Below are 15,284 nucleotides of genomic sequence, written 5' to 3'. Positions count from 1 at the left end.
TTACCTCATCAACAGAGTACCTACAAAAGCCTTTAAGAATCAGACACCATACGAGTGCCTTACATCGAAGAAACCAAATATCAAGCACTTGAGGATAGCTCATGCGAAAATCATTGCTCCTTATCTGAAGAAGTTGGATGAGAGATCAAAGAGTATGGTCAATCTTGGAACTAAGCCGGGTTCCAAAGCCTACAGACTCTATGATCCAGACACAGGGAAGGTGATGGTGAGTAGAGATGTGATTTTCGATGAGGAGAAAGCTTGGGACTGGGCGTCTACAACAAACCAAGCTGATTGTGAACCGAACATGCTTAAACTTCCACATAAGGGTGACATAGAAGAAAGTAATAATCAAGATGAGGATCATGAAAAGGAAGCTATAAACCAAGAAGATGCGGATCACAATGCAAACCAAGACGGTGGAGGTCAACCGTTAGTGACTAGACAAGGCCGAACCATAACAAAACCAAGATATCTCGATGATTATGTGTTACTTGCAGATCAAGAAAGTGCAATGTTGTTGCTCACAGTGGATGGCGATCCAGAAAACTATTTTGAAGCTGAACACGTACGAGAATGGGTTGAAGCGATGGTGGCCGAGTTGGAGTCTATCACAGGAAACAAGACATGGAAGCTTGTGGGTAGACCAGCTGGAGTGAAACCCATGGGGTTGAAGTGGATCTACAAGATTAAGAGAAAGGCGGATGATACAGTGAGCAAGTATAAGTTGAGACTTGTGGGAAAGGGCTATGTACAAAGAGAAGGAATAGATTTCGATGAAATGTTTGCACTAGTGGCAAGAATTGAAACTATTCGGCTCTTAATAGCCCTTGCAGCAACGAACGGTGGGAGATACATCACATGGACGTGAAGACCGCTTTCTTGAATGGAGATCTAAAGGAGTTAGTGTATGTAACTCAACCCGAAGGTTTCGAAAAGAAAAGAGAAGAGGATCGAGTGTATGTGTTACACAAGGCTTTGTATGGGTTACGCCAGACACCCAGGGCATGGAATGTGAAACTCGATCAGGTTCTCAAGGAATTGAGATTTGAGAAGTGCACGAAGGAACCATCAGTGTACCGCAAGACTGAAGGAGGAGACATCTTGTTCATAGCCATCTACGTTGATGATCTATTAGTGACAGGAACTTCGCTTAAGGTGATTAGGCAATTCAAGGAGGAGATGTCTAAGAAGTTCGAGATGTCAGATCTAGGTAAGCTAACGTACTACCTTGGCATAGAGGTGATTCAAGGAGCAGACGGAATCAGAATAAAACAAGAAAGATATGCTCAAGGAATCATGTGTGACACGAAGATGGAAGCGTGTAACACAATTCAAATTCCAATGGAGTCGAATTTGAAGATCTCAAAAGCTGAAGATGAACGAGAGATAGATGCTACCGAGTTCAGAAGAATCATAGGATGTTTGAGGTATCTGCTTCACACAAGACCCGACTTGTGTTATGCAGTAGGTGTTCTTAGCCGATACATGCACAATCCGAGAGACTCTCACGGACAAGCCATCAAGCACATATTGCGGTATGTGAAAAGAACAACAAACTACGGTCTGTTCTTCAAGAGAGATGGGTCAAGGAGTGTCGTTGGTTATAGTGACAGCAGTCACAACATTGATCTCGATAACGGGAGGAGCACGTCAGGTCATGCATTCTACTACGGTTCATCACTGATCACTTGGACATCGCAGAAGCAACAGACAGTTGCATTGTCATCATGCGAAGCAGAGTTCATGGCAGTAACAGAAGCAGCGAAGCAAGCTATATGGATCAAGGAATTGTTGAGTGAGATACTAAGCAAAGAAGGCGAGAAGGTCAAGCTTAGGATCGACAACAAATCAGCCATTGCTCTAACCAAGAATTCAGTTTTCCATGGAAGGAGTAAGCATGTACTCAAAAAGTATCACTTCATTCGTGAGTGTGGGGAGAACGGGCAGATCGAAGTGGAGCATGTGCCGGGTGTTGAGCAGAAGGCCGACATCATTACCAAGCCATTAGCAAGGATTATGTTCAAGCAAATGAGGAGTTTAATCGGAGTTCAAGAAATTGATCTCCCTAATTCAAGTTGGAATTAAGGGGGTGAATGTTGGATAATTCCAAGTTTGTAGAAACTTAACATATTATTAGATGTTTAATATGTTAAGATAAACACAATAAAGAAACCTAGAAATATGATAAGGAAATTTCTATTTAGGTTAGTTTTGTGTTTTCCATATCTCATATGTTAAAGGGAATTGTCTTTCATATAAATATAGGTCTAATGGAGAGGTATTCCATATGATCTGAGAAAAACATATTGAGAGATTTAGTTTTGAGTAGTTTCTAAATCTAATAAGAAAAATTGTTGTTATAACTCTTTGTGTTTCTAAGAGATCTGATACGATACTTGTAATATCCTTTAATATGGTTTGATGCTATTATTAGCAAAGCATTTACACACATCACTATTGACATAATCTTATACATGTGTGCGTTTGTAGAGTCAAAGTTTGGTTTTGTTGTTAGGTTTTACTTTGAATCAGGGTAACAAAAGTCTAAGATGACAAAGACAATCTTATGTCATTTGATTCTTCCATTTTATTTGCAAAAATTTGTTTTTATGATTCATGATTCCATCAGTCATAGCCTAAATCTCACCAACCACAACACTCCATCATTGTTGGCCGTGCGCCTAGCGGTCCAAATTCACATTCACCAATATTAATCAATTTTCAACAGTTGTTTGATGCGATACTTTGAAATGTTATTTGAAAAATCATCATCTAAGAATATTTATTTATAAGAAAAACAAATCATTTTGAAGGTTATACTACCATCTTACATATCAGTATATCACCTACCCATATAACTTACATTTGTTTTGTCACACCTATTTAGCTACATTATTACCTTACAAGTTCGAAATAAATGGTATTTTCCTCTCTCAATTTGAATTTGAATTTTCATGATTAAAAATAGTATGAAACAAGACAAAGTATCTCGTTTGTATTTATCCAAATACTATTTGGTAATAAATGCAATTTCAAAGGCCAAGTCATATACTCCATCTTTTTAGTAATATTTTTCAAATACATTTATTGTTAGAAACATCTCATTTTTACAAAAAAAAATAAAAATCTCATGAGTATTTATTTTGATAGATAGATAAAACTAATCCTACTTACTAATTAATATGCATTCAATGAAACCCTCTCTCATCTTGTGTGTCTCTGCCTATATATAACAACAGCCAATAACATGAAGACCTCAAACTTTCTTTGTTAACTCTCGAGAACACAAAAAAAACAAGAACAATAGGTACACCAAGGTGAGCTTACTTTGAACATAGATTCAAGTAATTTTGCTGAAATATTGTTATTTTGATCTTCACTTTTTGATTGATAGACAAATTAGTCATCCGATTGATCAATTCTACTGTGTTTTAGTTTTCATGATCTATATGTACATGTTTTATATACCCTCTCAACCTCCGTCGCATTTTTTTTCTAACGCAAGCATTGGTTTTAATTTTATTGTGTTTTTATTCAGGTTCCTATATTATTCTTGGAAGGCAAGAAACATGAATCAACAAGAAGCTGCGAGTACACTTGGACTTGATCTGAAACTAAATATACTGGATTCATCTTTGCCCAGAGAGAGCCCAGCTTCATCGTTATGCTCGGAAGAAACTGGAGGTGGAGGAGGAGAGGCTGTGCTTGTTGGTTGTCCTAACTGCATCATGTACATCATCATGTCTTTGGAGAGTAACCCTAGATGCCCTAGATGCAACAGCCAAGTTTTACTTGATTTTCTCACAGGAAACTGTAGCAAGAAGAGTAGTAATTAAGAAAAAGCCAATTAAAAATGTTCTTTCCTTTTATTTTTCTTTTCTTGTTCTGTTGCCACATATATTGATAGTTAAAATTATACGACGCAAGGATGTGTTCATAAAACATAAATATATATAGACACATTTGTTTTCCAGGAATTGTATTATTCATTACTTTTCAACAGGTGATTACGTCGATAACCATTATAAACTTGTTTCTTATAGCGGTTTTTAGCAAAATCAAAATGTTTTTAGCGATGAAATTATGGATATTAATGACGGACGTATACTCTTCAAAACAATGATATTATTCCTTTTTGGATACTTGATATTTCCTGACAATTGCAACGAATAATAATTTGGGCCCTAATAATTTTATAAAAGGAAAATTAGTTGTTGTTGACTTGTTGTAAGTTCAATGTACTTGTACGTGACATAACTACGTGTTTAATATGAAAAATGTGGAACAATGACTTTTCTCTTTTCCTTCATGTGCACTTAGCAACTCTAGCTTTAAAAGATAACTATATGCAGATATAGTCATTTAGATATATACACACATCATACATCAAATAATAAATAGGTTTGGTTTACTTGTTACCAAAGTTGTTGAACCAACATATTAAATGTCTAAAAAATCTTGAAGAAGAGTTGTTCTTATTATGAATGTGAAAAAACTTCACCTAAACTTACTATAAAAATGCATGTTGGTTTTCACATTAATGTCGGGTTCAGCAATACGTGTGTTTCGTTCCTTTCCAAACTATCAGAAAAACAACACGTATTACGTTTCTACTAGTCTACTACACTTTTTTTTCATTCGCATAAATAAACAAAAATTTGAGTTTTTCATTAAGTTTTTAACACTATTTTTTTTTGTTAATCAGAGAGATGTTGGGCACAAACCTAACTAATCTTAATAAAAAAACAGTATAAACGATTACTTTATACTTTATCCTGGGGTATTTTATAAAATTTAAGACATGGTTGGCAAAGATTTTACTTCTTCCAATCAAAAGGTTAGACAAAAATAACATATTAGTGATTTCTTTATATGATTTCCTTTCATTGAGTATTTTCTTTATCCATATTCTTTTGTGTGGTCATTTTTATTCTGTTTAGAAAAAATATAAAAAATATTTCGATTTATAAAAAGTCAAAGATTCAAAACTGGAAAAACAAGTATTAGGTTGCGCTATACATATGAAATAATATACAATAATGATGTATTTTGTAAAATTTGTGAAAAGTGTCGGCTAATTCGTAGGAGGGGACAAAATATAGTAATTTGTTCCCCAATCGATTAGAGACACCAACTTCTCTTTTGCAAATCAAACCCTAAGAGCGTGACCACCTTGGTGAGGATTCTCGAAACATATGAAGAACTGTCGGGACAGAAAATTAACACTAAAAAATCCACTGTGACATTCTCAGCGAAAACTCCCCCGGAAGTGAGAACTAGGGTCAAAGCGACACTGTCAATCGATAAAGAGGGCGGTATTGGGAAATACCTTGGTCTCCCGGAGAACTTTGGCCGAAAAAAGAGCGACATATTTGCGTCCATTGTCTATAGGATTAGACAAAAGTCACATAGTTGGATGACGAGGTTCTTATCCGGAGCAGGGAAACAGATTATGCTTAAGGATGTACTATCAGCCATGCCGTGTTATACGATGTCTTGTTTTAAACTCCCGTTATCACTGTGCAAGCAGATTCAGTCACTACTGACTCGCTTTTGGTGGGATGCTAATCCGGTGAAGCGTAAGATGTGTTGGGTTGCTTGGTCGGTTTTGACTCTCCCTAAACACGAAGCCTTTAGTAACGCATTGTTAGCAAAGATCGGCTGGAGAATCTTGAAGGAACCACAATCCCTATTGGCCAGAGTTCTGCTAAGCAAATATGCTCGTGATGTATCTTTCTTACACTGCACGGTTCCAACGACAGCTTCACATGGCTGGCGAAGCATTATGGCGGGCAGGGACACTCTCTTAAGAGGCTTGAGTTGGGTGGTTGGGAATGGAGAGGCAATTAGGGTCTGGGACGATCCTTGGCTCTCGTTTAAATCTCCCAGTAAACCAATTGGTCCCCCAAACTTGGAGGCAATCAACCTGAGAGTTAGTGACCTTCTATGCCCGTTAACTAACCAATGGGACCTAGACAAGATCAGACTACATCTACCTCAGTATGAGGATACTATATTGAGAATAATAACAAGTTCTGCGCCATCTCTGGATACACTAGTATGGCTCCCAGAGAAGCAAGGAGTATACTCAACTAAAACCGGTTACGAACTTGAAGTTATGGAGAAGAATGGGAATGATAGAGACGATCACCAACTGGATTGGTTAAAACACATATGGAATGTAGCAACATCTCCAAAGCTCAAAGACTTTCTATGGAAGATTACCAAAAAAGCCATTCCGGTTAGTGACAATCTATGTAAACGTGGGATCCAACCTTTCAATTGCAAAAGATGTGGAGCGTACAAAGATGATCTACATGTATTCTTAACATGTCCCTTCGCAGAAGAGGTTTGTAACCTCCTACCTTTACGATCACGACCATCACCAGTGACTCCCTCTATGACCGCCCTGACCAAGGTCGGAAGTGATTTTACTCCATTACCACCGTCGGGTATATCTACTCCTATCTGGCCATAGGTACTATGGAATTTATGGAAGTCTAGAAACAAATTGATGTTTGAGAACAGAGCCTTCACGGTCCAGGAAACAGTTCTTAAATGCATTCTAGATGCCAAGGAATGGAGTACAGCACACAACACCCCGTAGCAGGGCTTAGCAAGGTCGATGCCCTCGTCATCGGTTCGTCTTTCTCACCCACCATCGTTGTCACCAGAGATTCTAGTGTGTAGTGTGGATGCTGCTTGGAGCGCTGAAACCAGAAGGTGTGGTGTTGGAGGAGTCTTCTCTGGGAATAATCATCTGTCTCTACCGACCCTTAGTGAATCAAGAAACTCAGTATCATCAGCTCTTATGGCAGAAGCCATTGCTGTCCGTCTCGCTGTCCTTACAGCAGTCTACTCAAACGTCCGATCCCTGGCCGTTCTATCAGATTCTCTCTCACTCATCACATTGTTGAAGAAAGAAGATACTCAACATGAACTGTTCGATATCATGTTTGATATCTATCATGCTTTGTCTTATTTTGATGTTATCTCCTTCCATTTTATCTCTAGGACTTTTAATGGGGAGGCTGATATTGTTGATAAATCAGCTCTTGCTTTGTTGAATGTAAGTTCCAGCGATGTAACATAAACTCTTTTATGAATGAATTGTTGTTTGATCAAAAAAAAAAAAGACGCCAACTTCTTTTGAGTCTCTTGTGTTTTATCCATAGTTTCAGTGAGTTTAATAGTAATTATGACAAGGCCCAATACAAAAGATTTCCATGAAGCAAGAGGTTACATGCTCTTTCATTTTCTAGTCGCCACAAATTACATTCATATACTTCCCCATCACTCCGTAAACCTAATCTAATGAGTTTGAAAATCGCCCAAAGTTTGAAGAAGTACGCAGCTACGCTATGTTGCATACTTGCATGTGAATCGAAATCGAAATCTCTGTTGCAACCATTGCCAATATGTTGGTGACGTCCTCTCTCTTTTTCTCTTCATTTCTGTCACTATATATAAGTTTACATCTTTTTCATTTCTATACATATTATATATATATATATATATATATGCATGCTGAATTGCTGATACATCCGTAGATATGAATATATGATCAACGATCATAACTTAGCAATAAAAAACTGATGATCTAGCTCAACATGTAAGAATTTTTCTTTCCATATCGATGAACAAATATAACAAGCTAGAAAATGATATGGTGATCCAAGTGTTGAAAGCTAAAACGGTTAAAAGGTTTTCATAAAATTAATTTCATATGCCAATTTAGCTTCTTCATTTTTTGGCATCATATGCCAATTTAGCTGAAGGTATGGATTTAGAATATATATGTATGTACACGTTTTTTAAAAGAATGTCAAATTTATTCATCCCAAAAAACTTTTTAACAACAAATGTGACCATTGTTCAATGAGTTTGTCAAAAGGTTGAAAATTTTAGATTGAGAAGCAGAGCTTTTCTAATATTTTACACGTTATATAGAGATCAAAATAGTAAATTATGCCTTCCTTTATCATTTATGGAACCTAACAGGTCGGGGCAACCAATTGAAATGCAAACAAGAAGTACCATTTCGTGATCCCCTCAAAGGAAACAATGGCCGCCTTTCTGAAACTCGAAGGCGGCGGCTGCGCCTTTCCCGAAAAGGAAAGTGTATCCCATCTCGTGGAGCTTCAAGGCCACGTCCTTCACTGTTTTTTTCCACTCCAACGGATTCGGCCACTTGCTCTCTATCAATGGCATCGAGTCTGGTTCCGTCTTAACCGGTCATGGAGTTGTGGGATCGCCTCTGCGCTGGTTTAAAGGTCATGTATACATCACGTGAACATTTGACACATACACAAAGATAAAGAGTGGGAAATTTAATCTTAGTATGTATACGTGGCCAAAAATAGGTATATATCATATGGTGGATGGTCAAAGGGGAATATTACAAGGGATATATACATGGCCAAAGAAGGGAATATACGTATATATCATACTTCTTAAAAAAAAAAAAATTAGTGTTTATTTGGGAAAATACCAAAGAAGGGAAATATACTTATTAATATGTAAGTTTATCGACAAAAACTCTATTCACGGGAAGAAAAAACCATAATCACAAAGCATATTAGTTTACACATTTGTATTTGTACTTTATAAAATATACTTAGCGTACATGGAGTAATTTTGTCCAGCTTTTAGGACCAAACGTAACCTTTTCCTAATCTATTATCCAGCTTTTTGGACCAAACGTAACCTTTTCTTCAAAATGTAATCCTAAAATACGTTAGATATTCATTGTTTGTAACCTTAACCGCACTGACAATCTAACATATAGTATTAACTAATGGAGATGAGATGTATTTTAATTCACTAAATTAATAACGACTTGGATGTGCAAATACAATGATTGGGGGATACAAAAGCAGCCAGCTTGGACCGAGTCTAAACACAGAAGTTGCGTTTTGTAACAACAAACCGAGAGTCAAAGCGTCTCCACGACGCGTTTCTCACACTCCACCACCACTTCCTCCTCTCTTCACGTCTCTCCTTTCCTCGTAACTCTTCACTTCACTTTTCTTTTCCACGAAACACCTATATAAACCTCAAAATCTGCACATGTCAAAATTAGAAAAATAACAAATCTAAAGACGAAGAAGAGACTTTGAATCGATAACGATGATCAATCCTTCAGTGGTGGTTCGTGAGGTTTGGGCGGATAATCTAGAATCTGAGTTCGAGCTCATCAGCGGAATCGTCGAAGACTATCCGTTCATCTCCATGGATACGGAGTTTCCCGGCGTGATTTACAAGGCGGATCTCCGCCGTCTAAACCCCGGTTACCTCTACAAGCTTCTCAAATCCAACGTCGACGCTCTCAGCCTCATCCAGGTCGGTCTCACTCTCTCCGACGCCGACGGAAACCTCCCCGATCTCGGCGGCGGCGTCGGCGGGAGCCGATTCATCTGGGAGTTCAATTTCCGCGACTTCGACGTGGACCGCGACCCCCACGCGCCGGACTCGATCGAGCTCCTCCGCCGCCACGGGATCGATTTCGAGCGTAACCGCAGAGAAGGCGTCGAGTCGAGGAGGTTCGCGGAGCTGATGGTGTCGTCGGGGCTGATCTGCAACGAGTCGGTGAGCTGGGTGACGTTTCACAGCGCGTACGATTTCGGTTACCTGGTGAAGATCCTCACGCGCCGGGAGCTTCCGGGGTCGTTGGGGGAGTTTCTACGGCTGTTCAGGGCGTTTTTCGGGGAGAGAGTGTACGACGTGAAGCATATGATGAGGTTTTGTGAGCGGAGGCTGTTTGGCGGTTTGGACCGGGTGGCTCGGTCGCTTGAGGTAAACCGGGAAGTTGGGAAATGCCATCAGGCCGGTTCGGATAGCTTGCTGACGTGGCAGGCGTTTCGTAGGATGAGGGATTTGTATTTTGTTGAGGATGGGCCGGAGAAGCATGCCGGGGTTTTGTACGGTTTAGAGGTTTTTTAAGAAGAGGGTTTTTGGGGTTTATTAAACTAATTAACTCAATTTAATCAATTGCGGTTAATTATATGGAGGGTTTAATTATACAGTAGAAATTGAAAATTATTTTTATTCATATTCATCCTCGTTTCTTCAGAGTCAGCAACATCTTAATATATGAATCACAACAGGAAAGAACAATTGACCAGAAACTTAAACGATAATATATACAATATTTGAGTTTCTATGGTTTTAGTTTTTACCAAATATGGACCCACCTGAATCATGAATATAATTTTATGATAATTTAATTTTAACAAAATAACTATGAAAAATGATGATGTGATATAAATTTAATCCATTTCGAATAGTTTAAAAGTATTTTATACAATATCATATAGGGCAAATCTCCAAAATAGCATTTTTTTAAGTTTATATCACAAAAATAGCACTCAAAAACTAAAATAACCAAAATAGCACATTTCTAAGTTTATCCTTTGAAAATTTTAATTTTTTTATTTTTCAAAATTTGAAATCTTATCCCAAAACCTCATTTCTCAACTCTAAACCCTAAACCCTAAACCCTATACCCTAACCTCTAAACCCTAAACTCTAAACCCTAAATCCTAAACTCTAAACCCTAAACTCTAAACCCTAAACCCTAAACCCTATACCCTAACCTCTAAACCCTAAACTCTAAACCCTAAATCCTAAACTCTAAACCCTAAACTCTAAACCCTAAACCCTAAACCCTAAATCCTAAACTCCACCCTTTAACTCTAAACCCTAAGTTTGTGACTTTTGATAAAACATTAAGTGCTATTTTTGTGATTTTTAACCTTGAGTGCTAGTTTGGGAATAAAAACTTGATTTAGTGCTATTTTGTCTTTTTCTCTATCATATATTTATATTTAAATAACAAATTTACTTTTAAAATTTCTGTAACTGGATTTATAGTTATATTTTTGTATATATAGTTTTATATTAATTATTCATAAATTAACTGCATTTTAACAAACCAAATGAAACTTTCAAGGTTGTTTTCCTAAGTTGTTTTCAAGGGTGTTTTCCTAAGTTAGTTTGATATTATTTCAATTCAAATTATATTATGTAAGAAAATAAACCCGAATCTTAACACATCCTTTAAGGTATAACTTTGAAATCACAAGGAAAAGTGTAAATGGTAATTCACTCATCCGCGTCTAAATTAAACTGGAAACCATAATTCACATCTTTGATTTTTATATATTCTTAAATGGTTCACATATAATCTTGCATGATGGAATCATAAAACACACTGTATATAGTAAAGAGAACTAAAATAAAATCAAATTATTCACAATATTGTAACACACATTCATGGGGATCCGTTTCTCATCTTAAATGAAGAGGTTTGGTGTGAGTTATCATCATTATCATCAACAGGATTAACATAAAGACGAAGCAATCTGCCAAGTGAGTTTCCACGGCGGCCGTGTGGTGGCTGAAGAAGTGAACAGACGTCCACAAAAGCCCGGACGATGAGATTGTGTTGAGGAGGAGGGTTTATGTCCAAGAAACACCTAAGAAGCTCCTTAAGATCATCATCTGATTTAATATCTCTCTCCTTGATCATCTGATTCATAGACTTCTTGTAATCTTCGAATGGATTCAATGATTCCTTAGCCATTGCGACGCTCTCATCAATCTTAGGACATGGGCTGCGTAACACTGTGGGAGAAACCGGTAGTCCAGGGGTGTAGTGGCTGTGAGATGAAGGAGGGACGGTGGAGCCGCAACCACAGGGCATGAATATAATTTTGAGTGTATACTTCATCTTCTTCTTCAAAGGCATTTTTGTTTAAAGATAGGAAGGGAAAATAAGATTAGATTATTGAGTGAAGAGGGTGTTGGTGTGGAAAAGGTTTGTTAAAAGAGGAACTTCTTTTTGTTTTTAACTTAACTTGAAGATTCAGCATTGCTCCTTGCTTGCAAGATGCACAATTTTGATGGATTTTTTCTCTTTTCTGTAAGAAAAATATTCGATATGATTCGATGAAGTTAAAGTTATTGTGTACGTCATGCAATCATTTGGAACTCAGTTATAACTCACCCTCGTGTTCTGGTGTTTCCCTTAACTTTCTTATAAAAACGATTCATACCAAAATGAAATCATTCAAGACAAAATATAATCAAATTTAATCTTAAGCAAACAGTAATACTGTAATATGTTTATAACAAAAGTCTCTACACAAGTTCAAACATAGGTTTTGCTGTTAATGTATTATAAAACAGTAATAATAATATTTGATTGTGGTATATAATTAACTACAAACTCGTTTACTTATAAAAAACTACAAACTCGTTTTATCGAATCTTTTATATATTAAAGCGCAAGTCGCCTAACAAATAAAAAACCGACATGTGGAAATTTTAACAAAATAATTAAAATAAGAATAACTGAACGAAAAGAAAGAAAACACAAATTGTTTTAACTGCTTCAACTGTTACAGCCACAATCCCACCTCCTCATCTTACATTTCTGCAACAAATTTTGTTTATATAATGGTTTGAAACAGTTTAATTTCTTCCATGAAGCTAACCGCAGCTTTCATCTCTCATAAGTTTTATTTCGATATCAACAATGTTCCATCTTCTTTCTTTTTTCTCTTCAAGAAGACTAGCCTTCAATCTTATGGTGGCTAAAAAATTCAGCAAACGAGTACGTGATAAAGTTTTTAAGTCTCAGCAATTAATTATGTTCCATTGTACAGTTTGAATTCTTTTTTTTTTGTTCAAGAAGCTGGGAACGGGAACACCTTTTCATTTCTTCTATGTTTCAGATTGGAAACAAAGAAAAATGAGATGAAGATATATGATTATCGAAGATTGAGGCAGATTGATGAAGAAGAACCTTCAACGTATAGGAAAATTCTCAGCTTACAGTGAAGCGAAAACATGTTGAAAATTAAAGTCTACGGCTATTGAAGAAGAAATGAAGGGAAGGGATGCAATAAACCCACGTCACCTGCTGGTCATGTTTTAATTGATAGGTCAGAAGCAAAATCTTTTAACTATTTATTCAAAGAAGACAACGACCAATATTTTTTTCTTTAAACAACAATTAGCGTTGAAAACATTGTATAGAAAATATCATGGGCTTAACATATACTATACGTATGGTTGACAAATTATTTAATATAGAATTTGTGAAAGCCCCATAATGTTTTGGACAATATTTTTATATAGTAAATATCATGGGCTTAACATATACAAGAATGTTTAGATATGCTTGAGGTGAATTTGTTAATTAAAATAATATCTAAAGTATACAATATTTCTTTTACTATATTTAGTTTTAGTAATAGATATAAAATATATTATTTTACCATAATTTATTTTTTTCTAACTATTCAAATTTATTTTTATGTAAAATAAATGTTGATTTTGGGTCACAACAAGTTAAAGATAAACTAAAAAAAAGAGATTTTTGTTATTAATTATGGAGAAAGAAAATATAATATTTTGAATTTATTAAAAAACAATGAAATAAAAAACATTCACGTCAATCCATTCTTTTTTGCAGTTCCAAATTCTCCTATATTTTCTCAAATGATCTTATCCCACGTTCAAAATTAACTTTCACAACTTTAAACAGTTTTTTTTACATATTTTTATCTAACTTACACACATGACGAATCAAACTAGAACGGATGACATTGGTAAAAATCGGAGCCAATAGGAAAATTAAAGAATTGTAACAGAAATGGTTTTAACAAAAAAGAACTTACTTTTTATTTCTTAGATTTTTTAGTTTTTAGATTCCTAAAATTTCTCAAATCCCCACGATCACTTTCACGTAACTCCCATATCATGACACAAAATCTAACAGCTTCGGGGATGATTGGTTGGGGCTGTAGATGCTCTGGACAGCCAAAATTTAGTCTACAGCTATATATGTCAACCAATCGAGATTTGCTTTCTTTAAAAAACTCACAACAAAAAAAACTCTGCAAAATCAAAATATGGCTGTAGAGAGCTTTATTTCCAGAGTAAACAATGAGTGCTTTAGAAATCTACAGCAAGGAAAGTTACAGCAAATAAATCTACAGATTAAATTCTACAGCAAAAAATATAAAGCTACAGCACTTACCAATCATCCTCTTCATCTTTTTTATTCTTGCTTTTCTCTTCCCTTTTTTTTTTGTTGAACAATCTTTTCTCTTCCTTCTTTTCCATGTTTCATATTCTTCATCAATTTTTTCCCCCCAGATTTTCTTAGCATCAACAAAAATCAATAGAGGGTTGTGACTACTATATTCGTGTTCATTTTTTTATTCTGCACAAATCTATATCGGTTGATTCTTTTAGCGTGATTCAGATAGAATATGTCACTTAAATACACTGTTCTTTTAAAGTTTTTTTCAATTCTTTTTAAAAGGGCTTTACAAAGCTTATTTCTTCAAAAGAGAAAGACATGAAAATAAGAACACCATTTGCAAATGAGGAAATATTAGAAATTCAGTTATGTCCAACTTTTTTGTAGGCACTACGCAGCAAAAAGAAATCTCGTCCAATAGAGAAAGTAATAGATTCTGCAAACTTTACAGTTCTATCTTTGTTTTTTCATAATTATGACTCAATTTTTTATTACAAACTAGCTTTAAGTTGCATTTCCCCCAAAAGCATTGATCTCACTATATCTTATGTTTTAAGGAATTCTTTACCCGTAAGTAGCACTAAGTACGCTACATACATCTGATATAAAATTTAAGGAATTTTTTAGGGAAAGAACACTAGTTTTATATAAAACAGTAAAATATGCAATCTAACAGTAATTATATAATATGTGATATAGTTTGCTCGTCTCATAAAAAATAAAATAAACTAATATTTTTTGCAAATTTATAATATAAATTGAAATAAATCATCTATAAAGCTAAAAATAAAATAAAACAACTTTGAAACTAATGACCGGAAGCCCACATTCAAGTATAAAAGAAAAATATTTCAAGCTTAAAATGTAATTAACAACAACCGTTATCAAAACAATGAAGTTTTTTTTTTCATACGTCAACAGCACATTGCTGAGCAAGCTGGTCCTTGATCGCCGGACCGGTGCCTGCGAACTGACCGGAGAAGGGAATTGACGCAGGACAATTGACAAGGAGCCGATAACATCCAGATACCCATGCACTACAAGAAAACAGGGGGATTCTGATGGCCGAAATCGTCGGAAATTCGTCGGAATAGACCGATTCCGACGAATTTCCGACGAACCCGTCCGTCGGTATCGTTTCGTCGGAAAAAAAAAATTCGTCGGAATTTCGTCAGAACTTCCGACGACTTTCTGACGAATACCGAGAAACGTCATTCTGACGAACTTC

The 15,284-nt window shown here is 35.9% G+C and overlaps 4 protein-coding genes and 1 pseudogene across 6 annotated transcripts in view; 3 read left to right on the top strand and 2 right to left on the bottom strand.

Annotated features, from left to right (window-relative positions):
* The first annotated feature begins 3,195 nt into the window (after window positions 1–3,195).
* Window positions 3,196–4,005, top strand: LOC106325551. Of its 3 annotated transcripts, none has more exons than XM_013763596.1 (2): window positions 3,196–3,320; window positions 3,542–3,988. In XM_013763596.1, exon 2 carries the CDS (start codon window positions 3,573–3,575, stop codon window positions 3,837–3,839), a length of 267 nt encoding a protein of 88 aa, XP_013619050.1. In that variant the 5' UTR covers window positions 3,196–3,320; window positions 3,542–3,572; the 3' UTR covers window positions 3,840–3,988. The 3 variants fall into 3 exon arrangements, with proteins under 3 accessions (XP_013619050.1, XP_013619053.1, XP_013619052.1); XM_013763599.1 differs by having other exon boundaries at window positions 3,253–3,310; window positions 3,542–4,005; XM_013763598.1 differs by having other exon boundaries at window positions 3,264–3,347; window positions 3,542–4,005.
* A 2,623-nt stretch (window positions 4,006–6,628) lies between these two features.
* On the top strand, window positions 6,629–7,096 carry LOC106323295. The gene has a single exon (XM_013761443.1). It carries the CDS (start codon window positions 6,629–6,631, stop codon window positions 7,094–7,096), a length of 468 nt encoding a protein of 155 aa, XP_013616897.1.
* Window positions 7,097–8,853: 1,757 nt separating this feature from the next.
* Window positions 8,854–10,056, top strand: LOC106322656 (probable CCR4-associated factor 1 homolog 11). The gene has a single exon (XM_013760750.1). The coding sequence runs from the start codon at window positions 9,133–9,135 to the stop codon at window positions 9,943–9,945; it is 813 nt and encodes a 270-aa protein (XP_013616204.1). The 5' UTR covers window positions 8,854–9,132; the 3' UTR covers window positions 9,946–10,056.
* Window positions 10,057–10,944: 888 nt separating this feature from the next.
* LOC106325879 lies at window positions 10,945–11,974 on the bottom strand (annotated as a pseudogene).
* Window positions 11,975–14,963: 2,989 nt separating this feature from the next.
* The window catches only part of LOC106323294 (protein YLS9), a 4,177-nt gene continuing 3,856 nt past the window's right edge, over window positions 14,964–15,284 (bottom strand). The window contains exon 3 of the mRNA XM_013761442.1: window positions 14,964–15,094. Coding sequence (XP_013616896.1) covers window positions 14,964–15,094 — 131 coding nt within the window. The remainder of the gene's footprint in view (window positions 15,095–15,284) is intronic.

The sequence above is a fragment of the Brassica oleracea genome, chromosome C2 (genome assembly GCF_000695525.1).
Source record: "Brassica oleracea var. oleracea cultivar TO1000 chromosome C2, BOL, whole genome shotgun sequence".
In the NCBI taxonomy this organism is placed as follows: domain Eukaryota; kingdom Viridiplantae; phylum Streptophyta; class Magnoliopsida; order Brassicales; family Brassicaceae; genus Brassica; species Brassica oleracea.
The sequence above is the reverse complement of the archived record's forward strand: the minus strand, read 5'-3'. Positions and strand labels throughout refer to the sequence as shown.